This window comes from Mustela nigripes, chromosome 5, assembly GCF_022355385.1.
Source record: "Mustela nigripes isolate SB6536 chromosome 5, MUSNIG.SB6536, whole genome shotgun sequence".
NCBI classification, from domain to species: Eukaryota; Metazoa; Chordata; class Mammalia; order Carnivora; family Mustelidae; genus Mustela; species Mustela nigripes.
Window position 1 is genome coordinate 127,129,550 of NC_081561.1, and position 25,804 is coordinate 127,155,353.

General features: G+C 36.6%; 1 protein-coding gene across 2 annotated transcripts in view; it reads right to left on the reverse strand.

The window, feature by feature from the left end:
* Positions 1-265: 265 nt before the first annotated feature.
* The window catches only part of SESN1 (sestrin 1), a 119,178-nt gene continuing 93,639 nt past the window's right edge, over positions 266-25,804 (reverse strand). Inside the window, exons 1-10 of one of the 2 annotated variants that reach the window (XM_059401164.1) lie at positions 20,520-20,794; positions 13,234-13,299; positions 12,258-12,458; positions 11,499-11,681; positions 9,594-9,836; positions 6,934-7,081; positions 5,672-5,784; positions 3,389-3,579; positions 2,028-2,172; positions 266-1,431 (exon numbers count right to left, since the gene is read on the reverse strand). In XM_059401164.1, coding sequence (XP_059257147.1) covers positions 1,345-1,431; positions 2,028-2,172; positions 3,389-3,579; positions 5,672-5,784; positions 6,934-7,081; positions 9,594-9,836; positions 11,499-11,681; positions 12,258-12,458; positions 13,234-13,299; positions 20,520-20,621 — 1,479 coding nt within the window. In that variant the 5' untranslated portion in view covers positions 20,622-20,794 and the 3' untranslated portion in view covers positions 266-1,344. Of the gene's footprint in view, positions 1,432-2,027; positions 2,173-3,388; positions 3,580-5,671; positions 5,785-6,933; positions 7,082-9,593; positions 9,837-11,498; positions 11,682-12,257; positions 12,459-13,233; positions 13,300-20,519; positions 20,795-25,804 lie in introns of those variants that run through there. The other variant, XM_059401163.1, reaches the window with a different exon arrangement.

The following is a 25,804-nucleotide window of genomic DNA, read 5'->3' on the forward strand; positions in this document are numbered from 1 at the left end:
AATGGTAACTGATTGTGTAGTCATGACTTAAGAGCTTGAAATAGGGAGCACCTGGGTGGCTCAGTGGGTTAAAGCCTCTGCCTTCAGCTCAGGTCATGATCCCAGGGTCCTGGGATCAAGTCCCACATTGGGCTCTCTGCTAGGCAGGGAGCCTGCTTCCCTTCCTCTCCCTGCCTCTCTCTACCTACTTTTGATTTCTCTCTCTGTCAAATAAATAAATAAAATCTTAAAAAAAAAAAAAAAGAGCTTGAGATAGTACATAAAATTGGAGAAAAAAATGATTCTTTATTGAAAAATACCAATAATACTGACAGACTTCAAAAGCAATTCACGCTTCCAGAATACAAAGTGTACTTAATACATTTTTTCAATCTTTTTGCATTTCAAACAAAGTTAGCATTTTTGTAAATCAAATTTGATAACCCGACTAAAAATATTTTCCAGCTTTATTATTTAAACGGCTCCACAATCTTTAAAGTGGGGACCATGAGGCGGGCAGGAGCAAAGGGGCAGAATGCACCTGGGACTGCGCAGCAGTCTACAGCAACATTTCCCACAACTTCAGGCTGGAAACAAAATACTGCACAAGACAGCTGCCCTCCAGTGTCAGAGAATCTTGGGAAAGAGCATATGAAAAGATAGCTAGCTTTCCTTACAATTTATACTCTTTCATTTAAGATTGCTTTTTGAACAAAATCTTTAAGAATGCCACTGTAATTTAATTCATCCAATGAAAGAAATGAACTGTTACCATCAAAATGGCCTTTGCCGAGCTGTAATAATTCTATGCTTTTTTAAATGCAAAAAAAAATAACACATATGCAAGTTTAATTTGAAACCACACAAATTAGGTATGTAGGCTCAGATAGTAGCAGTGTTCACTTTTATTACTAATAGCTTAACTGGAACAGCCACTCTATAGTCATTCCACCAGCAGAAATAGCAGCACCAAGATCTAAAATTCTTTATGTATAAAAAGCTTATGTCATTATCCAAGTCCCATTCTCTGCATGCTCCAATTCTTGTTATCTTATTTAACATAAAAGCAACAGGATTTGGAGAGTTACTATTTGCTGTATTAAAACAGTTATACAGCATCTTGTACTGTCAAAAAGCAAAATACTGTGAACGGCAGCCCTTCTTCACAGCTCTACACTTGAAGCTGCCAAGCATTCACTGCTCGTGCCAGCAGTGGTGTTTCCACAGTAACATAGCAAAAACTAAAGGAATCATGGCACAATGGATTTCTGAATTCTTTTATCTACCATTGGTCCTGGGGCCTAGTACCATCCCCTGTAGACTATATCTGCTGATCATTCCATTATCTTTAATGGAGGAAAGGCATCAGGTCATATAGCGGGTAATGGCTCTCAGAGCGTAGAGGAGTTCTGCTTGCATCCGAGCTTCTATAAGAAGCAGATTAACATGAACCTGAATATAAAACACAACATAATTTAAGGTAGGGTTATAAGCATCCCCAATCAGTTTCTCAGCGCGGCTAAAACCCCCTAAACTAAGTACATTTTCTGAGTGCTACTGAATAACTTAGAAGTCTTGACTTTGTCTAAAATGAAAGCCATCTAATGTTCTTCTTGGATAGACACTGGCTTATATTTATATCTGATCACATCCCTTCTTGGAAGTTTATTACACTTCAGAAAATCTAGACATTGCTTTATTAGAATACCAACTTCCTCTGCCAAATCATTTAATAATTTAATTTTAAAAAAGATGGATCAAAGACCAGACATTTCTATCTATAAACAAGTAAAAAAGAGCTCTTGCAAAATGGTCTTCTTTCTCCCAAGCAGTGACAGTCAGGCCAGCACTTCTGAAGTGAGACCAGCTACCTGTTTTTATTCTTTTACTCTAACACTATAATGAGGTTCCTTCCAAGAGATATCAGGGATAGATGTGCAGGAATGTTCTTCTCTGGGTTGGAAGATGTGATGGAAAGGATTTGAGGGCCATTAGATAGCTGAAGGAGAATGAGAGTCACTGTTGAACAAACCACAACAGGTACATACCTTCTCAGAGTGCTTAAACTGCCTCCAGAAGCTATCATACATTCTTTTGGTAACTTTTTCGGGAGTGCAAACAACAGTTTTGATATAAACTTTAAAGCTACGGTCCAATAGCTGGTTAATTTCACCATAGTCATAGTCATCATATCTGTTAAAAGACAAAATGAGAATTATATTTTCAATATATACTCTTTTCTTATGAAATTATGGGCAATAATAGTAAATTCTTCTTCCCTCTCTGTCCCCCAAATAACTGCTTTACAATGTTTAATTGGGGGTGGATAAGTGAACAGAAAGGGATGAAAAACAGAAGTTAGGGAGAGGAACAAAATCTGCCAGTGCCCAAGCAGGAGTATATATTTATAATCATAAAGAAGCAAACACACTGAGGAAATTGTGGGAAAAGCATGAGAACTGCTGAAGTTAAGAATTCCACAAATCAAACAATATTTATTGGTTACTCTTGCAATGATATATAGATGGTAATCCACTTATGTAAATGAAAACAATTACAATTATCCCTTTTTTCTCTCATGTTTCCAGGAGTTTCTGGGATCAGATGAGGAAAAAAATGGTGGGGGGTTGGCAGACGATTATTCCAAAGAGAAGGATGATCTATAGATGGCCTCATAGCGTCTACACTTAGGAAAGGCTATTCTTTAAGCTGAGATGGTTGTATGCAGCAGTGTCTGCTCTGTCCCAGTGGGTGATGGTTTCTAGAACAGCCAGAGACTGAAGTGTCTTATTTGGTATTCAGTGGAAAAGGAAAAAATAAAACAAAAAAACTCTTCCAAAGCTGGCTTTACTACTTTTCTGGAGGTGGTGAGTCAATAGTCTGGTCACGGATAAAATTAACAGCAAGATTTTACAGCTAAAATAATCAAATTCTTACAGTGTGGAGTTTGTGTATATATGTTAGAAGGTGGTATATATGTAATGGTTGCATTTCCTATATAACATAATATGGCTGAATACCTAACAGTCGGGACATGAAAATTTTGCATTTTGATGATGTATCATGGGATTAGGTAGTCCTCAGAAGGAGCTTGAGAAGAGCTAGGAGTGCACTATAAGGGTACCAATTTCCAAGGAGATGATATCAAAGATGTTTGAGGACACACTTTTCCTTCATGCTCTAGGACCAGGTTGCTTGCCCTCATCTTCCCTGGAGGCATCTGTCATTTAACTCTTGTCAATGTCCCTCACTCCCTTCTGCCTAGCTAGGAAAGAGTGGTTCATAAGCAGCATAAAAATAAGCTATTGTGATGGGAGCATTTGTATATGTGTGTCTTGCATGTGTGTTCCAAGCACCTGAATAATTGAGTCCAGAGGAAAATATTTCTTTATAAACATAACAGACTAACCTTATTCCAAACATGCAGTGAATATAGTTCCAAATAGCTCGTCTAAGCATTGAGGTATCGACATCTTTGTGCATTGCCATTGTATTATAAGTAAGATTGTAAGCAATGTGAAATTTTTCATCAATCAACTGTCCCACATCTGGATAAAGGCGATTTACCAAAGAATAACCATGGTCTTCCCAGCAATAGTCCTAAATACAGAAAACAGAACAAATATGAATAATTAAAATGTGGCCAAGTATAGTTCTAGGTCTACTGTTCTGTCGATGGTGAGATTACTGGCAGTTGGAATCTCCTGCCTTTCTAGTGCATCCTAGTTCCCAGCTTGACCTGCAGTATAATCTGATGTTTTCAATTTCTATACTGCAGCACACAAAGCTTTCGTAACTCAGTGAGTGTAAAAAACCAATGGGATTCTTTCTTACACATAGACTACCCATTTTCAGCTTCCTCTCACTCTGTCCTCAATCAGCATCCAGAGGCAACCTCTCTCTCCTTTTCCCTCACTGCAGCTATTCCAACAGTCCTCAAATTTTGTACATTTTTAATTCAGAACCACCACTCATTCCTTTTCCTCCTCCCTCCTTTCTCTTAGTGCTGAGTTTCCTAATTCGTTTTCCTACATTAAATCTTCCTGCTTCCTTTATTTCTACCTCAAGCAAAGTAAGCCCCTACACTACTAGGTTGCTCTCATATTAATTTTCCAGGAACACCTCTTTGGTATGTTATCACTCTGATCCCCAAACCTACAAACCTGACCAATTTTAAACTAGCTTCCCACTAATCAGAAGTAGGGATCCTTCGCTTCAAACACTCAGCATCCAGCCAATTTCTTTATGATCCCTTCCCTCACTCTGTCTCTCAACTGAAGCTCAATTATTGCCTGTAGTCTCCTCTGCTTTCCAAAGCCCATGCTTCTGGATCATTTAAATCTTTCAAATCCTAATTTACTCCATAAAATTTCTAGTCTACATGATCTCTTCAATTCTATTTCATGACACAATTATATTATCAAGTAGGAATATTCTGTAACTCTTCCTTGTGCCAAAATTTTTGTCCCTATAAACACCATCTTCGTCACTTGAGCAAAGAAACAAAATCCTATAGGTCTCAAATATTCACATTTCTGATAAAGGTTATTAACATTAGCCCTTCACAATAATTAAGGAAGCTGGAGTATCAACTAATCTGAATTAAATACTTTACTTACCTTACCTACCTAAATATTTATGCAATAGACTATTTAAAAAATACACTTAGGCTGCAGTATGTTTCTACTAATCAATTGGATTGGAAGCAGTCTTACAAAGCTTAGAGCACGGAATAAATATTTGCTAATTGATGATTTTCAACTTTTATTGTGGAACCAGAGAACATAGCTACTGAGAGATGTTTGTAAAACACTTTTAGCATTGTGCCTCCTGCTAAGCAAAAACAAAGAAGGAGCCTGGTATCCTAGAGGATGACTAGGTCCCTAAGTTTCATGAACTCAATATGCACACAACTGTACTGAGGGAGTTTTACTGTGTATTTCAAAGTTAGTGACTGGGGAGCTAAAGAAACTGGGTCTACTGACAATAATTCTATTCCCTATATCACTTAATTTTATTCACTCTAAGAGATAAGTGCTAAGTACTTTTGGACTAGCATTTATGTGAATCCTCATTGCTTCCAATAACAGTACATATTTTAAAGGGAATTAGGATACTGTAATTGTCCTGATTAATTTTCTATTCTATCTATAAAAACTCACCCAATTAAAAACAAAACAAAAAGAAAACAAAAACTTACTCTCTCTAAAAAGAACAAAGCATATCTTTCACTTCTGATTTTTTTTTTTTATCTTCTTTCCTTCCACCCACATACATATAATGCTTGAGTTGCTGGGGACATTTCTCTTGCCACTCAGGCCTGGTGCATATCAGGACCTCATTGTAGCACTGGCGCTCAACAGGAAGAGGGGAGAAAAGCCAGTGCTCTGCATGCTACTGTTATTCGTGGCTCAGATATATCAGGGACTTGAGTTTTAGTGCACCAGGTATCTGGGAACCTAACCCAATATTGCGATTTAGTTTTATGGATGAATGTATTTTGATTTCTGATTCACTGGTTTATGAACTTTAACAATAAAATAAATATATTTAAGGGAACTGCCTGACATAGAAAAGTTATTTCTTTCTGCAACATTTTGTAATTCTCAAATCCAGGGGACTTTTTCTTATTTTAAGTCAGATTGACATACTTCTAACCTGTCAGGTGCATAACACTAAGCTGCAATTTTACCTGAACTCGAAATGTTGGCACATGCATCCCATGTCTAGAGAAATCCTTATAGCCGTAACTAGTATCCTCAAAGTGACGAGACACATCTCTTGCTGGTGTGACTTCTTCATCATCTGAAATAATTAAACAAAAAAGTCACTGAAAGCTTTTCAAAAACAGGATGCTAGAAATTCATTTTACCTACAACAAGTAAAAATAGGATAACTCTGACACTGAGTAGTCAACTAAAGTCTTAAAACCACAGAGAGAAATCGCTTATTTACCAGTGAATGGAATGTAATAAGATTCTCTGTTATAACAAATATTCATGGTTGACTTTACTATGCTTTGCATTCCTCTCTTTCATATACCCTCTGATGTCCCCACTCTAATTTTAGATTATCAAGTGCTACTTTAAAATTATGCACACAAAATCTGAACATACTTTTGGATAATCTTTATGGTAATAAATCATCTGTGCTCTATAGTGTAACACTTAAAGACTATTTCTGGTTGAATATCAATGTCCTATAATATATAATATAATCTCTCTAACACCTCAAAGGTCCTAGAAGCAATTTCTGGAATGGTGAATCACTTTTATAATGTTTCCTGAACTTCTGGGATTATTTTCACATTTGTCTGAAGAAAATAGAAACAAAAACTTTTCCTCAGGGAGAAACAAGAGAACATCCAACCTTCATTTATACAAATTTCATTTTTTCTTTGCTATTAGGAAACTTGGTGCTTTTAACACATATACTCTTTTCCCCACTCTATTATCAAGACATTTTGAGATACTTTAATTTTTTTCCTTTAAATTACCTGGTTTAAATATTAAATCCTATAGCCTGTGTATAAAGGCCAAACATAAAGGATTTAAGTTTGTTGTTAGCTGTCTAATAAATAGCTCCTTTGCATAAACCATAGAATTCTAAAGCTGAAAAGCAACCTTAGAGCTTTATGAACTCAATTTCCTAATATTAAAGAAGAGGAAAAAGAGCATTCATATGTTAAGTGACTTACATTCACAAAGCTTTTTGGCAGTGAATTTTAGTACTCAAACTCAAATATCCTCTTTTAGTTTAGTGCTATTTATACTATCACGTCCTTTTCTCGGTTGCCTGCTTTATTTATAAGCAGGAATACCTATGTAATAATAGCCTCTCTAAAAGGAAAAACATTTGATGTTTTGAAACTTTTATTTAAATTCTTTAAATAAAGTGGGGATCTTTTTGGGTAAGCAACAGAAATTCTGTTGACTATGTAATGACGGCTTTTACCTGAAGAGAAGACAAACATGCTCTCTCTTTTTTCAATTTCAAAACGCGAAGCCATCTCTTCCTGACTTGCCTCTTCTTCATCTCGACATTCTTGTAACTGCCTCATCTTTTCCATGAGGGCTTCAACCTCAAAGAAGGAATCACTTACCTAAAGAGAAAATACAACTAATGTTACATATGTAAGATAAAGGTTGAAATTTTAAAATTTTCTTAGTAGGATACAAATTCTTATGAAACAGAACAGAATATAGGAAAAATAGACTGTATGATTCTTAAAGTACAAGAATGATTAAAAAATGGAATTATTTTGGCCTGTTACATATATAGATATGCAGATTTAAAAAAGTGATTTTAAGAACACATTTTTACCTTACAAAATCAGTAATAATATCATTAATAGCATCAACAGTAAGTTAATGCTAAGTTTTAAGAATTAAAATTTAGCATTAACAGTAAGTTAATGCTAAGTTTTAAGAATTAAATTTTAAAACTAGTTGTCAATATAAACAGAAACTGCTCAGTTAAATAAGATACAAAGTAAAAGTGGTTTTGCATCAACTATGCACACTGGTTGTATTGTCATTTCATGGTGACGATGTCTATCATCTTCAAATTATAGTAATCAGCTCTAATTTGCCAATTAAGAATAAAACCTGGGGTGCCTGGGTGGCTCAGTGGGTTGAAGCCTCTGCCTTCTGCTCAGGTCATGATCCCAGGATCCTGGGATTGAGCCCTGCATTGGGCTGTCTGCTCAGCGGGAAGCCTGCTTCCCCCTCTCTCTCTGCCTGCCTCTCTGCCTACTTATGATTTCTGACAGTCAAATAAATAAATAAAATCTTAAAAAAAAAAAAAAAAAGAATGAAACCTGTCCTTTCAGGGCTGGAATTTTCTATCTGACCTCTGCAAATGGGTCTGGCAGTCACAATTTGTAGTGAACTGATTCTCCCAAAATATACTACAACTCAAGCTGACTTGTTATATTCAAAGTCCTACTTCTAAGTAGTCCGGAGTACATATATACATAGTGCTAACTGTACCTACCTACAAACTAAAGCTACTGCTCATTCGTCTGCTGTCCAAAAAAGCATTCCTGCCTTTCTGCACAAATACATACTCAAAAAGTACAAGTTCTGGAATTTCCAATAATGAAACAAGGTTTTTCATTTAATACATATCATTTCAGCATTAAGAGGTGGCCTCTCCATTCATATGTATGTATGTATGTGTATATATGTATATATACACATATAAATACATGTATGTGTGTGCATATATATGTGTGTGTGTGTATATATATATATATATATATATATATATATATGGTAAATAACTTTTTCTTTTGCGTAAACCCATCTTACATTTTAATTCTCTTAAGCACTAATAGACAAAATACCTATTAGTTGAAGATTTAAGGCAAGTTCTGGCCCTTCCAAAGGTGCTGTGAGACTCCCCGCCACCCCATGATCTTCTTTAGCCTTGTTCTAAATCCAACATGGGGAAGGACAACAATCCAACTCCAAGCATCCTAGCAACTGATATACACTCTGCCTTAGACCATCTTTAACCCTTCTGTTTTAATAATCAGTGGCCAAAGGTGGGGCTATAACATGAATCCAGGTAGCTCGCTCAACAGAGGGTGAAACTGATGGTCTTGAACCTTGTCAGCACAGCAGTGATCAACTCGGGAAAAATATTTCCCTTCATGTGCTAATCTCACAATATGTAAATGCTTCTTATTTAGCACCCAATAAATGCCAGCTGTATTAGGCCTTTAACTTCTTTAGAAACATTTTATTTAAGCCTCAACCTTGTGTTTGACCTTTATTTATGAATGAAAGAACAGAGGCTCAGGGGGGTTAGGTAACTTGCCCACAGTCAAATATATACACTAAAGGCAATTCAAACTGTTTAAATCTGCTCCAAAGGAATAATATAACTCAGAAAATCTATGCAAAGTATTCAGAAGACTGTGATGCTGTTTCTGTGATTTCTTTTTAGAAACAGAAGTAAACTTTCGCTATAGCAAAGGAATGAAAAAGGAATTTTGACTCATCATATTCAGGAAATTAAAACCTGCTTATAGAAAATTCAACTTGTTCTAATCTGTTTCAAAGGAATAAAAAAATTAAGAAAATATAAAAGCCAGAGAAAAGGAGGAATAGAAGTGAAAGTGTTTTAATAAATTTACATTCACTTTTATATATATTTGTGCCAAGTTAAACATGAGAAAGAATTTTAAAAGGAGAAATTTCCAGGTAAAGGCTGATTAAATCTTCTGAAAGATAATTATGAAACCAGCCTGTTTCTTTTATGCAAAAGGAAGGAAAAGAATGTGATCAGCACCAGGAAGTCTTGGACAGCCAAGTTGTAAGATCTCAGCCTCCCCTCATCTCACTGCAGCACCCATCCAATACTAGCTGGCTCTGCTGGGGCACATGCTGATGGCTCCTGATCCTAAAATTACTCGAGGGTCTTAAAATTTTACATATCCCTTAGCACTAAATGAGTGCTGGGCATTTAGAGGAATGAACAGATAGAGGGGCCTAATATCTCTATGGACTTCAAGGGTGGGTTTTCTAAGTCACATGAAAAAAAAACAATAAAACAGCAATTACTGTGATTAGTCTTATGATGATAATCCTGTAACAGATAATACTTACCGAAACATTTCCTGCTGAGTTGACCTGCATCTCATCCACACTGTGATTGCCATTTGTAATGTCACAGATGCAGTAGTTACTAACCGAAGGAGGTCTGAAGGTGTGGCCACCATCACAATGAATTTCTGGACTGATTCCACAGCCAAACGTGAATGAGGCAAGAGAATGATAGTGTGTGAGGAGAACTACTGCATGTACCAGTTCTGCAAGGGACCAGCTGTGCTCTTCAGCTTTTAAAAGTCCCTTAAGGAAAAAAAAATGAGAACATATTTATACACTGGGTTACAGTGTTGGTAAAAGTGAATAGTTCATCTTGGTATTTAATCTCCTTAAAACAGGAATAGTCACTACATAAAACCTAGAGTAAAATTATAATTTGAGACATGCAGAACCCAGAATTTGTTAAAATAATTACTTATTTTCAAATAGAGCTTAACATAGCCTGCTAATGACACTTTCATTATTATTTGGATTTTCTGAAATCCTGATTTAAATGTAATAGAATGCACTTTGCTTAAATGCAGTTGCCATATTTCAGATGGTGGATTATAAATGCATTAACTGCTTTTAGTTCAAAGTCTCATCCAGGTGTATTTCAAGTGACAGCTACTGTATAAAATATGCCTGTGTTTTTCTCTATTATCAAGCTTTCTCAAGAAATCTTAAAGACAGTCGTTTAAACAACTTGACTCTGAATATTCCTAAATCATCAGATTATAATTATTATTTTAAAAACTATGCTCAAGGTAAAGGCTACGAGTTTTCAGTCTTACAAATTTGTATCCCTTCTGCTTCATTATCTGTTTTATAATCTTGTTTAATCTTCCATTACCAGATGATACAACAGACACTATGTTAATCATATTCAAATTTTATATCTTAATCAGATGCTTCAATCATGTAATAATATCTGAAATGTTCTATGAAATAGAAAGATAAGCCCCCAAATATGTTGTATTTTTAAGAATTTCTACTACATGGTAGTTACTTTTAGGGAATATCTATCTACCTTTATTCTATTAGTAAACAGAACTAGAAAGAACTACTTCAAACTGCATTTGAAAAAGATACATAAATGCCACTTCACACCTATCAGAATGGCTAAAATCTGAAACACTGATATATCAGATGCTGGTAAGGATGTGGAGAAAAAGGAATGCTCATCCACTGTTGGTGGGAATGCAAACTGCTGTAGCCATTTAAGAAGACCGTTTCAGTTTCTTACAAAGCTAAACATAGGTTTGCCATGCAATCCAACAACCATATTCCTAGTTATTTACCTGAGTTGAAAACTTACAGCCACCCCCCCCGCAAATATTCAAAATGGTAAATAACCAGGATGGCTTTCAAATAAACTGTGGTACCTCCCTACATTGTATTATTCAGTAATAAAGAAATGAGCCATCAAGCCCACAAAATGCACAGAGGAATCTTAAATGCATATTGATAAGTAAAAGAAGCTCATCTGAAAAGGCAATATATTGTATGACTCCAACCCTAATATTCTGAAAGGGCAAAATAAATGATAGTAAAATGATCAGGGGAGAGAGATGAATTAAGTGGAGCACAGAGGATTCTTAGAGCAGTGAAACTATTTTATATGATAATATAATCGTGGACAGATGATATGCATTTGTCAAAACCTATAGAACTGTAGAACACAAAGAGTGGACCCTAATGTAAACTACAGACTTTAGTTAACAGTAATATATCAATATTGATTCTTTGATTACAGCACATATACCATACTAATGATAGATGTTAATAGGAAAGACTTGGGGGGAGGTTCAAGGGAGTGGAATACAGGAACTCTGCACTTTCTGTAAACCTAAAATTGCTCTAAAAAATAAAAGTCTATTTAAAAAAATCTCTAAGGGACACCCTAGATATATTACTTCTACTTACCTCAATATGTTCTTTGGTAATAAGCCAAGGTCTATGCGCTAACACTTTGTTAAGTTCTCCTAAATTTTGTAGTTTTTGAGGAGCATTCTCTAAACCATTAAGCCACTTGGGGTCCCCACCAACATGAAGGAAATCATTTACATGGAGGTTCACTAAGTAGGAACACTGGTGTCTTGCTGCAGCCTTAAAAGAAAACAAAAAGATCAATCCAGCTATAAATATTAAAAGGTTCTGATTGGTATTTTTGCAAAATTTCCATAAACTACAGAAACAGTTTCATATAAACATTAAAAAAGATCACACATACCATAGAAAGCACCTCCAAAATACTCCAAGAACAAACAAAATATATGGTAAAAGTATTTGAACCTTAGAAACTTTATTTATATAACAACTTTCAGATCCTCAGATTAACAAACTTTTAATAAAGGTGCCAACCATTATATAATGGAGTATAATTTAAAAACTGAACAGGAGTAGCACCACTTATGTCAATGTGAGCTATCTGTAATAGTGGACTAAATCCTTTGCTCTTCTTTATTCTCATTTAATGGAAAATGGTTCTCAAGAGTATATAAATACATATTTCTTTTTACTGTTACACTTGAGAGTATACTTATTTAGAAAGAGGAAAACCACATAATACCTAACAGGAATCCAATTAAAAGAATATAAGTATTTATCCTGTATTTAAAGCATTAGCCATCTCTTAAAAAGATTAATAAAGGAGGCAGGATTTTTCACTTTATGTATACAAACCATTATTCCAATGTAGTGCCGATAATGTAGGGGTAATGGCCCATCCATTTGCAGTAAATAGTGTTGAGTTTTAAGGAAACTTTCTAGATATTGTGGGTGAAAAACCATCACTAATGTAATGTTATCCAAACGACCCAAAGCAGCAAAAGAATCTGCAAATAAAGTATGCATCTGTGCGTCTTCACTACCCACTTGGAGAATCTGTATAAAAGAGAAGAAAACCATGGTTACATAAATGTAAACTGGTGTTAGAATGCAGTGTATACCTATTTTCTTTAAGTGTCATCTAGAAGCAGGTTAAATCTGACTTGAGAGAGGTGTGAAATCTGAAATCTGAAAATTTAACTCAACTGGTAGCGAGATAGAAGAATAAACAGTCACATATTGTGTAGAAGGAGATAAACAACAAAGGTTGAACATTAAAGGCCATCTAGATAGGTTGCTTGCAGACTTGGCCAGAATCCAGATAAAGCAGCAGATTTAGATGATCAAATTTGCAGAGCTTGCAAACAGACACTAAAGCTTTTCCCCTTTCCTTATAACACCTACTCTCACTCATTTAAGGAGAACCAAAATTAACATCAAACAATGCTTGAAAACAAAGCACAGAAATTTCTACATATTTAGAATTAAAGATCCAATCTTGCACTGATACCAGTCTGTGGAGATGGTTGACCAAGTAACTCAGGTATGGGCAGACACCTAAACATCTAAATATAAGGAGATGGAAAATCACTGGTCAAAAACAAGTCTTACCTTTCCTTGATTAAATATGGGTGTTAGAAAAGCATCATGAAATACTAGAAATCAACATGACTGTAACAGCTTCCTAATCCCACAGATTCACTGCCAAAGCATGATTATTAACTCTGCGTAAAACATGTTGTCCAACAGTTGTTCAGATGCCAGGATGTGGGTCATGAAAGCTTTTCCTTAAAAGCATACAGTTCACTATGTACTTTCACAAACAACATACCTCCTTTTCTGGGATGAATCTGCTTGGTCCGTGTCCTAGTGGTCGAGGAATTCTAATTCCAAGTTCCTAGAAAAGAAAATTACACCATCTCAAGCCTCCAGCAGTAAACAACATGAACTGAGGCTACAGGAATGGGAGGGAAAAACAACCAGTTGAACAGAGACAGGCTTGTTTTGGTGGTTTGTTTTCATTGCTATATATACATACCACTCCTCTGTTTGCATCGCATAGCTGATAAGAGCTTATAATATGACTAAAGACAATAAAACCTGCTTCACTAAAAGCAGAGTTTTGCATAAAGTACTTGGCAGAAAGTCTAGAACAGAAAGTTCAGCACATAGTAACCAACCCTGTGGACTGTCAGTGATACAAAATAAGACTAATGTGTTTGTACATCCAAAACTCAACCAACCAAAACACTAATCCCTGTGTATCTTGTCAAGAAATGAGAAAGTCCTAACTTCTACCTAGATGTCTTAAACTAAAAGGAGTGTAATTATCATTACAGCTATAATAACACTTCACAATAAGAGAAGAGATACTATGAAATATAGAAAGCAGTGACTTAAATCCACAAAAGAGAAATTACTGCAGGGCATGTTTTCTCTGTGGCAGAGGAAAACAATCTTAGAGAAACTAATTTTGTGAGTTTGCTTTAAGTTTTGTATACACTATAATGTTATCATCTTTGTTTATATATATATTATATATATATATGTATTAAAGATTTTATTTATTATTTGACAGAGAGAGACATAGTAAGAGAAGGAACACAAGCAGGGAGAGAGAGAGAGGGAGAAGCAGGCTTCCCACCAAGCAGGGGGCCCGAGGTGGGGTTCAATCCCATGACCCTGGGATCATGACCTGAGCCACCCAGGCACCCCTCCTTATATTTTTGAGAAGCTCAACTAATTAAGATATAAGAAATAAAGGTTTTCTGCCCTTTGACATAGTGAATTTAGAATCCTGTATCTGGAGTCTAATAGAATCCTATATTTTATGTGACAGTATAATATGGTTAACAAAAACAGATATAAAGCAGTCGGGGTCCATCTTTTCCCCCAATACAGAGTGCCACAGAAACAAAACTAAAATAATACAACTTTTTTTTTTTTTTAAGGTTCACGTCTTATCAATCAATCAATCTGGTTTCAAAGAAAACAAACAAAAATAATTTCTAGAATTTACACATCTAAATATCAACCCTTACTTATATAATTACATACAAATATTATTTCAACCCTCTACTGCTTCCAAAAGTCCATCAGGATGTTCCTTTCAAAGAAAAAAAAAAAAAGAGGGGAGGAGCAAACAGAGATGGATATGTGGCACCAATTCAAAAAATCTGGTCCAAGTGAATGAAAACCTTTTGAGCAGAATGGACTTTTTAAAATTAAGCAGGCAGGACAAAACTGAAGTAAATCTTTATTGGGAGAACTTAAGACTTGGATTAAAAGTAGGCTATAACTGCCAACTAATCTATGAAATGTAATTCAAATAGCCATGTACTAGAAGCCAGTGATGTCTTAGTCCAGTTATTCCACACTGAGACTCAACACAGCAATGCTCTGAAGCCTTCATTAGAGGAGGCACTCAATTCACTGGTCTGGCCATGTGCATGTCTTGATTTTAGTAGCCTATAAAAAACTGCAAGAAAAAAAACCCCACATCCCTGCTATTCAATACATCATCTTGGCACAAATGCAGCCATTTATATAAAAACAATGACTCTATCAGCCTTTCTAACTGCTGAATTTCTGATCCAATTACATAGATTTCAAACAAAATATATTGGGCAAAACATTAAGATTAAAATCAATATTTATTCCTTCTAATTTCTTCACAATCTTATTTAAATAAGATGCATTTTAGGAATACACCCATTTCAAGGGTTTATTATTCATTTTATACCTAAGAGACACTATTACTCTTGAGGCCTTAGTATATAAAAAGGTAGCATTTCAAATGAAGGAGAAACAGATTATTCAACAAATAATATCGATACAACTAGGCTGCCACTCAGAAAAAAGTGAAGTTGGAGCCATAAATCATACTTGACTTAACACTTCAGAGATAAGTATAAAAACAAAAACAAGAAAACATTAGTTTTAGAGGAAAACACTCATAGAATGAAGTTAGGCCTAAGAATGCCATAAAACCCAGATGTTACAAAATAGAAGACTGATAAGTGTGATGACATAACAGACTTTCACATGGGAAAAATAAACATATAAAAAGTCCAAAGCAAACAGAAAATTCAAAATATATTTGCAACTCCTATATCAAAAGGGCTAAATTTCTTGAATACATGAAGATTCCTACGAATCAGAAAACCCCCAAAAACCTGACAGAAAAATGAACAGAGGACATGGACAGTTTCAAGAAAAGGAAATACAAATGGCTGAAAAATGATAACCTCACAATCAAACTCCCAAGTGAACTACACTGAGCTACTATTCTTCACCTAAAAGATTGCTTTAGATTAAAAGTTTAATAATAGGCTGTGTTGAAGAGGAGGCAGATAAACAGCCATTCATTACTTACACATTTCTGATGGGAATGTTCTGAAGTGTGAGGAAATGAGATCAAGAAATATGTAAGAAGTATAAACTACTACAACCTATAGAGTGCAATTTGTAATAATGACTGAAATTAAGAAGTCAGAAATCCTTGGAGTCAACAATTTTGTCTTACATGTTAACCTGTACTCACAGAAATGTCACATGTAGAAAGACAATCACTCCCAACATTGTTTTTAATAGTACAAGATATAAAACCACCTAAGTACCCAACAAGACTGTTTCAATGTAGTATGACCACAGACTAGAACAGCATGTAGCCCTTACAAAGAATGAAGCAATTCTACATGAGTTGGCTTTAAAAGATCTCCAGGAGATAGAAATATACATATACATATATATATATGTATATATATGTATATATATAGTGGGGGAGCAAAGTGCATATTATGTATGTATTATGTTACTGTTTGTAAAGAGAGGGGAAAAAATTTACAATTCCATTTCTAGGACTTTATTTTACAACTACAGCAACATGTGGGTGGCATATACATATTTTTAATAACAAGACTGATAGCACATGTGCCTTAAAGAGGTTGAATTATATTACTTGGTTTTGTTTCTATACCAAAAATATATTCAACTATCATAAAAGAATAGCTTTAGAATTCCAAGAAACTGGCTACCAAAGTTTCAGAAACGGAGTATTTTCCTATAGGTATGGCCAGGGTCTTTTCGATGATCCCATGTAATTCTCAAAACTGTGAAAGTCCGCCCCTACAGACAAATTTGGTGGTTATGTTGGTATTACTGTCTCCCTATTCCTTGCCTTCAATGGGCAAAACCTTCCTTCCTTCTTCGTTCCTTTAGAAATATATTCTTCTAGAATGAAAACTATGTGTTTCAAAGTAGGATGTTAGTCAAAAGCAAACATGGGAATGGATTATAGACCCATTATGCTAATAGCCTCTTAGTTCTAAGGTCACATTCATTCTTTGATGAAGTACCAGTCTGGCAAGAAAGCTGGAGACAGAAAGTAGAAAAACCATGAAAGGAAAGGAATTTCATTATTTTACTTAAGGGTAGTTCCAGGTAAAATAGAATTTTACGCAGCTCACACTTAGACTACCAGGGTCAATTTCCTACCTGGCTGAAGAGGTTGTGAAAGGTTTGTGCCATGTAAAAGCAGAAAGAGAAATGGTAGGAAAGAAATGGAGAGGAAGTGAAAGAAAGGACTGGGGAAAGGGGAGAAGGGGGGTGGATACCCACATACTTAAAAAAATCAAGTCTTTCACAAAAAGAGTTGGTCAAGACTCATATAATGGGAAATAGAACTGTTCTAGACTCACATCAGTTTATTCTCCTACATTTGAAGGTTAGACTCAAAAAGATGTTCTTTGTTCTCTTTCTTAATAGACTAGGAACGTGAGAAGGATACAAGAATATGATGAACTCCATTCCAATTTATCCCAGTCCAGATTCAGGCAGTCAGGAGATCATTTTACAAATTATTTATATTTTTATATATCTCACATTACATATATATATATAGATATATAAAATTTCTATAAAATAATTATAATTACATATAATGTTTTATAAATATATATACACAATTTAAAATCAAGTACCTAGTTCATTATTATGAGTGGTGGAGATAGAGTCTGAATCCAGGAAATCCAGAAATCCAGTTGGTATCTTTAATTATTACTCTCTTGAGCCTCTTTAAGAGTTTTTGATACCTTAAAGGTCCTTTTGGATACCTCTATTGTCATAAAATAGTATCCTTTGTTTCTAAAAGGTTAAAAGTTTCAACTTTCTGGAAAATTCATTTTTTGGGAAACACTTCTTTTCCTAGGCAACATGGCAAAATTAGTTACGCTATTTTCTAGCAGGTACTGATTTTAAAAAGGTACTGCAGGTTTTCAATAGGGTGATCATAAGCTAAACGAACCACATTTCATAACTTCCTGAAGGTTACTTCGATTATGCCTTATCTGTAGCTGTTAAAGAAAATGAATTACAGACTTGGAGCAAATTTTGGCCAATCCAGATTCTAAGAGGCAGAACTGCCAACAGCAAGTGGTCTTGTTTGAAAAGCAGATGTAGATGCTAATCACAGCACAAAGCTCACAGGCTCTCCCTGAAGGTGTGGCTGGAAAAACTAACATGGGAACTAACAGTTCTTTCCTCTCAACAATCCTCCTAATCAGCATTTTGAAAGAGAGCAACAGCCTCTGCCATGACAACACTGCTGCAAATCTCTGACATAAGATCTACTTCTTCATTAGTGTATAATATTAACACACTAATCTTCACTATATAAAAATTCTTAAATGCTGACTTGATAGTATCACAGAAAGACTATATATATCACTATATGAATCAGTGTTTGTACACTAGAAGTATGTTCTAATCATAATTTCCAAATGTATTAAAGATACATTTATGAATCTATAGCACTATCCTTACAAGTGAAAGAATGAATGATTTGCCACAAATGCAAAATAAAAGCATTTCTTGGCTTTTGGTATTTATCCACTTGCAAAACGAGTTGAAAAGTAAGTATAATTAGGTCATTTGAATGACTTTTCTCACTGCACGTAGGGCACTTTTAAAAAACTACCTAGACGTTTTATACCAATAACCACAGTATTGATATTAATTTTGATTTTAAAAAATTACAAAAGCAGTATGTGCTTTTTGAAACACACTTCAATGAAACAATAATAAATTGTGTAAAATGTGAAAGCTCCCACTCCACTCTCCCTTCTTCAGGAGAAGCACTTCAGAAGAATCACTTATAGATGGGTGCTAGCCTTCTGATATTCAAAAATTTTTTAAATGAAGAGATGTAGAAGTGTTATTTAAAAAAAAAAAATCCTGGGCACCTGGGTAGCTCAGTGGGTTGAGCCTCTGCCTTCGGCTCAGGTCATGATCCCAGGGTTCTGGGATCAAGTCCCACATCAGGCTCTCTGCTTAGCAGAGAGCCTGCTTCCTCCTCTCTCTCTGCCTGCCTCTCTGCCTACTTGAGATCTCTCACTGTCAAATAAATAAATAAAATCTTAAAAAAAAAAATCCTGCTATAACAAATGTACTGGTGCTTCTTTTAAAACTGTCATTAACTCTACTTAGGAACTTAGAAATATTCAAAATTACCTCGTTTTCCCAGTATCCAGTCTTCTATGAAATGCATTCTAAAAAAAATAACTCACAGACTTCAAAATACTAGATTTGTACGGCTGACTTAGCCCTATGTGTATTTTATACTTTGATCAGGAGTTCCATCCCTGAAAAGTGTCTCATTTTAAAGCACTATGTCAGTTTGCCATTTGAGAGTCATGTTCTTAATTCTTTTGTAAAGTTTTCCTATAAAGCACTACTTCCTAACTTATTTTCCCACATGCTGGGTGTGTTAAAAATAAAATAGAACTTTATAGCTGCTTCCTAAATACAATCTCATAAGCACTGTAATCAATGTGCAAGCTAAAATATATCTCTTTATCTTCCAGTTTACATGGCTATATTTAGAGACTGTAGATCTGGGCCAGAACCAGGGTTCTGTACACAAATACCACCAGAAATAACAGATCTATTCAAGCACAATGACTGGGGATCACTTCTATTCAAAATGAGAAAAGATCTTATGGCCTGCAAACAGAAACCATAAATGCTATTTCAACACTTTCATACAGTTTTCTCTCTTTGATAGAGTTTCCAAACAAACAGTTATAACAAGTTGTTTTTTTTTTCTTTTTAGGTTGTATTATCTGTAAACAATCAGGAGTGTATTATGTACCTATGAATTTTAAAATCTAGAAAAGTTTGTTCTAAAAACCTCACGAGAAGGTGTCTTCATTTAAAGTTAAACGACTATATGTGGTATAATCACAATGCAGACTCCATCTACAAAAAATATAAATACGAAAACAGTCATTTAAGTGGGCAATGCTGCAGACAAACTACTTCCTATTTGGATTTCTTCAACTAAGGCAACACAGCATTCTGATTTCATTTCAAATTTTAATAACTATTTCTCTACTTCCTCCTTGTCATCTTTTGAATCAAGAGCCTTTTAAAGGTTCAAATTTTAATTAGGTTTATTCCTAACTTTCAAATAGGGCCCTATTTACAACCACTTAGGAAAAAAAAAATACAAAATGTGACAATTACACAGCTTTCTGAAGGCCACTTCAGACACAAAAGGGATGGTTAATAAACAAGGGTGAGCACTGCATAACGTCATAGAGCTGGCAGAACACACGTATTCCAGGCAACATTATCTTTCAACGGACTCCAATGTATTTTTTTCTTTTTTTAAGTAGGAGGCAAAGGGGGAGGGGGTCACTGGTACTCGGTTTTGACAGGACGCCGAAGGGGGGAAAATCCACAGGCGGTTCTACCGTAAGACTAGAGCTTTGTTCGGTTCTGACTTGTGGAGACTTGTACAGAAGACAACGTTATTTACGTTTTCCATTTAAAGGACCGAGGCAGCTGTCGCTGCCAGCCTCAGCCCTTTCTGCCCGGGCCCGACTCACGATGGAGACCGTCTCTCCACCCACCACAGGCCGCCCCTTCCCCTGAGGACGGCCAGCCCGAGACGCCCCCGCCGGGCGGCGCGGCCGGCCGGGCGGTTGCTCCAGGGGCGCCCTCCCTGAGAAGCGTTCTCCGCAGCTGTTCGGTAGGGAGGCGGGGAGGCGCCGCGATCTCGGGGCAGCCCGGGCAGCTCTGCCCGGTCCCCGCCCTCCCGGCCCCTCGCCCGGGTACCTCGTCCTGGCCGCGGCCCCCGCCGCACTGCTTGCAGCCCAGCAGCTCCGAGACGGCCAGCGAGGCCGTGTACGCCTCGTTCGCTGTGGTGGCCAGGCGCATGTCGGCGCGGGGAGCGCTGCCGACGTGCAGGAGAACCGCGGCGGTGCCGAGAAGGCGAGCGCTGACCTGACGGCCGGGGCTCCGGGCTGCAGCGCCTCAGTCAGCGCCGACCGCGGCAGCCTGCGGCCCCGACAAACAAGCCGCGCAGCCCCGCCCCCGCCGTCACTCCGCCCGCACGGCGGCCGCATGCGCCAATGCCGGCCCGCGGGGCCGCGGAGGGCCGCCCCCTTAGCGCGGAGGAGCGGTGGGTGACGCGCGGGCTGCGGCGGCCGGCGGAAAAACAACCTCGAGCGTCCGAGCTCCCCCCAGAAGCTAATTCTCACGCCGGGAGCGGGTTCGGCCGGAGGGCGCTAGGGCTGAAGGTGCGGCGCGGGCCCTTAGGCGTCAGGGAAGGGCAAATGTGCCCCTGCCCTAGCGTCAGCAGTGGAGAGCCTGACCTCCTTCCCCCTCTCGGATTCATTTACCTTGAGCGAAACGGCGACCAGCCTCTCTGTGCTGACCCTGCCACCCCCAGGAAGAACCGAGTTCGCTTTACATTTTATGAGCTATTGCAGTCCCCTTCGCCCTTTCCCAAAATGCCCAAACGACGCTGAATGGGCACAGAATGTTGGAACAAGTACGGGGCTATGGCCTATATTCAATATAAAATTAGTTTTGGTAACCGATGTACAAACTATAAAATCATTCTCCTACACAGATAATAAGCCTTGGTGCCAATCTCTGAATTTCCTTTCTCTTTGCGAGTATATTCGAAGGCTTTAAAATTTCTAATGTTCTCATAAGTGCCCTGGGTTCTAAAGAAAGAATTTCTCACTTTGAAATCTAATGACTAACTCGAGAAAATACAGGTTTTAAAGGAGCATAAATAACTGACATTGCTGGCCTTGGAACACGAATCTCTCAAGTCCCGTGTTAACACAATTTCCTTACACGGCTTCATTAACTTCTTTTAAAAATCAACTTTTAAATAAGATCTCTTTGTGCATGTTTGCTCTTGTGTTTTCACCAAAAGCTTACATGTTCAGGTTAAGAAAAAAAAAAAAAAAAGCTGGAACATTCTGACAGAAGGAAACAAGCAGAGTTTAAATCAATAAAAACTGACAGACACAGAATCAGGACTCCTAAATGCAAGTAAGTTTCAGTCTTAGAAGTGAGGTTACAATGTCTCAGAGAAGAATAAGTTACTCTTACAGCTCTTAAAGTGTCATATTTTAAAAGCAGGTTAAAATGGTTATTTTTTATCTTCTCCAGATAAGGTAAATGCTGTGTGTTCTCATACATTGCTTTTACAACAAATTGCAAAATCATGCAAAAAATTTTTTACTGATCAAGAAAAGCAATTTTGGGTTAATATTAACACAGAAGAAAAGGCTACAGAGGCTTCCAAGCTCTCTTCCTCCGAGAACAACCACAAAAGCAAACAATATAATCAAATGCCCACTCAGTCACAAACAAACAAGCAGCAAAAATTAACTCAGTAAAACACTCAATTTGCAGCAATACCCTCCAAGATAAACTGGTTGTAGAGGAATTCCTTGGAAACATAAATGGACTTGATATATGAGGTTGTGAGCCATACTGCTAGATAATGAGAGAAGTATATGAAAATGATGACTCTGCTGTAAGAGTTGAGCTGTGATTTTTATTTTCTGGAAGGGATAAACAGTGGGGTCAGTTGTCTACTAGGGCATAACCTTGTTTGTGACATTAAAATGATACATGTGCAAAATGGAAAATGCTTAACTTTCTATTTTTTAATGAAAGGCAAGGGAAATGCATGCATTTAGCTAACCCAAAAATGGTTTAAAATAGTTAAATGCAAATCAAAACTGCAAGCTATATATATAGTAGGGTTTGATCCTTAGAGCTTGATAAATATTTACTGAAGAAGCATACAGTAAAATTGTATAGGAAACTGCAATTAGGATTACTTTTCCTCCCAGAAAATTTCAGTTTAATTATTTATTTTGATGCTGCCTTACATAAAAAGAAAAATAATTTTAACTTATTCTAACTCAGTGATTTACTGAGGACCTTTAAGTTATTAAATGTCAAGATTCCTTTATGGTCTCTATAAAGACTGACTTAAGTTCTTCAAAGAGTACTAATTTCTGCCCTTTACAATATGGAGTATGGTGAATTAGTTACTTTATTCTCCAACATAAAGGGTTGCCTCCAAATAAATCTACAGTTACTAAGAATTCCTAGCAATATATTAACCTGCAAATATCATTGTGTAGATTTCACTTCTGGAAATGTTTTGTTTCAAATCTTTCAGTAAAAAGTTTGTAATAGAGTTCACTTCTTGAGTAGGCTAGATGTCCTGAAGGTGCTTCTCCTAACAAACCCGCAGTGCAGTGCTAGGCATGTCTTTGCATGCAATAAACATCTGCTAAAAAAATGAAATCCTGATCACAGAATAATAATTGGAAAGCACTAGGCTTTTGATATTTATCACAGGTTCTCATTAGAGGTTAGCAGTTGCTTTATAAAGTCTGCTAGTACTTAAATATTTCAACATTTTATTTCTCTAGGAAGAATCCTGATTAATCCAAGAAGTAACAGTAATTCTGAGATATCTCCTGTCCCCTAAAAATGTTTTGGTAGACTTAGTAGTATCAAAGGGAGGTTTTTACATGTAATTATTAGTAATGGTCTCAACTCTTAATATTCTCAAAAAGGAGCTGAGATACCTATGTAAAAGCAGGGTGGTGTCAAATTACTTTATCTGAACTGAGTGAGAACTATGATGTATTAGAGAGTTTAGACTTGAAGCTGTGGTGTAAGACAGGTTTCCTGAAGGAAGATCATCTGAGCTGGGGCTCAGAGTATTAATGGAGAAGCCTTGACAAGAAAATTTGTGGGGGTGGCAGGAGGGAAGGCTTGAGAGATAAAAGTTCTAAGCCAAGGAACCAGCATGTGCAAAGGCCCAGAGGCAGGAGAGAGAGAGAGAGAGAGGCCCAAACACAGAAGCTGAATAAAGGAAATTTATTTGGTCTGGAGTGCGGGGGGTGGGGGGGCAGTGGGTATAGACAGAGAATAGAGTTCAAGTAAAAGACCAACAGTAAGGAGGGACCTTGTTCAAGATTCATTAAAGAATGTAAATTTCATTCTTAAGACTACTGTGGACTTACTCAAAGTTTGAAACAGTAGAAAAACATCAGATTTGCATTTCACTACAGTTTAGAAAAATATATTGCAGGGGGCAACATTCGTGGCAGGGAGAGAAGTTAGCAAGGCTGCTGAGGCAATTTTGGCAAGGCAATATTGTGGGTCTGAAGAACAAAAGGAACGAAGCAAAGTGTAGGGATGAAGGTGGATTTTGTCTAACATAATACGTTTCTTGAGAAAGGAAATCATGCCTCATACTCTTGTTTGAAATTGAGGAAATAAATCTCAGATTAGCTGCTCTCCTGACCAAATGGCTTTCCTACATCCATTAGATTTTTAAAACTAGTAAATTCATGGAAAAGAATAGATGTATTTTAGTAGAATGAACACTTATCAGTCCAACAGGCCTAATAACACTTTCACAAACCACATATTAAATCTTGAATTTTCCCTTTTACCTTAGTTATTAAAGTACTACAGATTTGTAGATCTATTCATAATTGGTTAGAAAACATATAGCAGTGGTTTCATTCATTAAACCAAAGAATGCCTTTAAGAGTGAGCTTTAAAGCATTCTTTAAAAATGCCCTATTGTCATTTAAAGCATTTTATTTAGAATGCTGGTTTATAAGATAACTTCTGCTTACTAATGTTGTCAAGATTTTTTTTCCTCTAAAAGGGGAACCCTCCTACACTGTTGGTGGGAATGCAAGCTGGTGCAGCCACTCTGGAAAACAGTATGGAAGTTCCTCAAAAAGTTGAAAATAGAGTTACTCTACAACCCAACAACTGCACTACTGGGTATTTACCCCAAAGATACAAATGTTGTGATCCGAAGGGGTGAGTGCACCCCACTGTTTATAGAAGCAATGTCCACAATAACTAAACTATGGGAAGATCCTAGATGTCCATCAACAGAAGAATGGATAAAGAAGATGTGGCTACACACACACACAGAGGAATATTATGCAGCCACCAACCCCCCCCCCCCCCGAAATCTTGCCATTTGCAATAATGTGGATGGAACTAGAGGGTATTATGCTAAGCAAAATAAGCCAATCAGAGAAAAACAATTATATGATCACACTGATAGGAATCTGAGAAACAAGACAGAGGATCATAGGGGAAGGGAGGAAAAAATGAAGCAAGATGAAACCAGAGGAGACAAACCATAACAGATGCTTAATCTCAGGGAAAAAACTAAGGGTTGCTGTAGTGGAGGGGGGTAGGGGATGGGGTGGCAGGGTGATGGACATTGGGGAGGGTATGTGCTATGGTGAGTGCTGTGAATTGTGTAAGGCTGATGATTCACAGACCTGTACCCCTGAAACAAATAATACATTATGTGTTAATTAAAAAAAAATTTTTTCCCTCCAGCTCATATCTTCCTGTTTTTATATATATAGCTTGTCTGCTAAGCACTTTTTTTCCTTTCAACATCATGTTTTGAGTACAGTGAGATCTTTTTAGCACTGAACTTTAATTTTACGTTGTTCTCTTATTTGTCCTCTACTTTTCTCACTTCTTCAATTTAATTTTTAGAATTTATCACTTATAAAGGAGCAAGACTGTTGACTGATTTTTGCTCTCATTCTCTCCGTTGGGGTTTCTTCTTTTAGAAATGCAATTTTAAATCTCTGCATAGGGTTTTAGAAACTCATAGGCCATCACCCATATTTGTAACTAACAATATTCCAAACAATGTTGTGGTTTTAAATTAGAAAAACACTTCCCCCCAAAGAATAAGCATGTTAAATTGTGGTCAGGTTTTCCCAGGTTAATAAGACTAGTAACTTACCAACTTCTACCTGTCACACACTAAAGCAACTGACATATTTAAGGCAAATATTTACGTCTATTTCCAAATTTATAAAGCAAAAACTTCTAAAATATGGGTAACTTGCCCAAGATTATAAAAGTATTACACTGCAATCAGGGATTAGAATGCAGGTCTGTCTGAATCCTGAGCAGCAGAAGGTGGGTTGCTTCTTTCAATGAGTATTTTATAAATTTTGATAACTATGTATTAGTCTTAGTTCTTGATTCTGAGGACAAAAGGAAAGGAAAAAAAA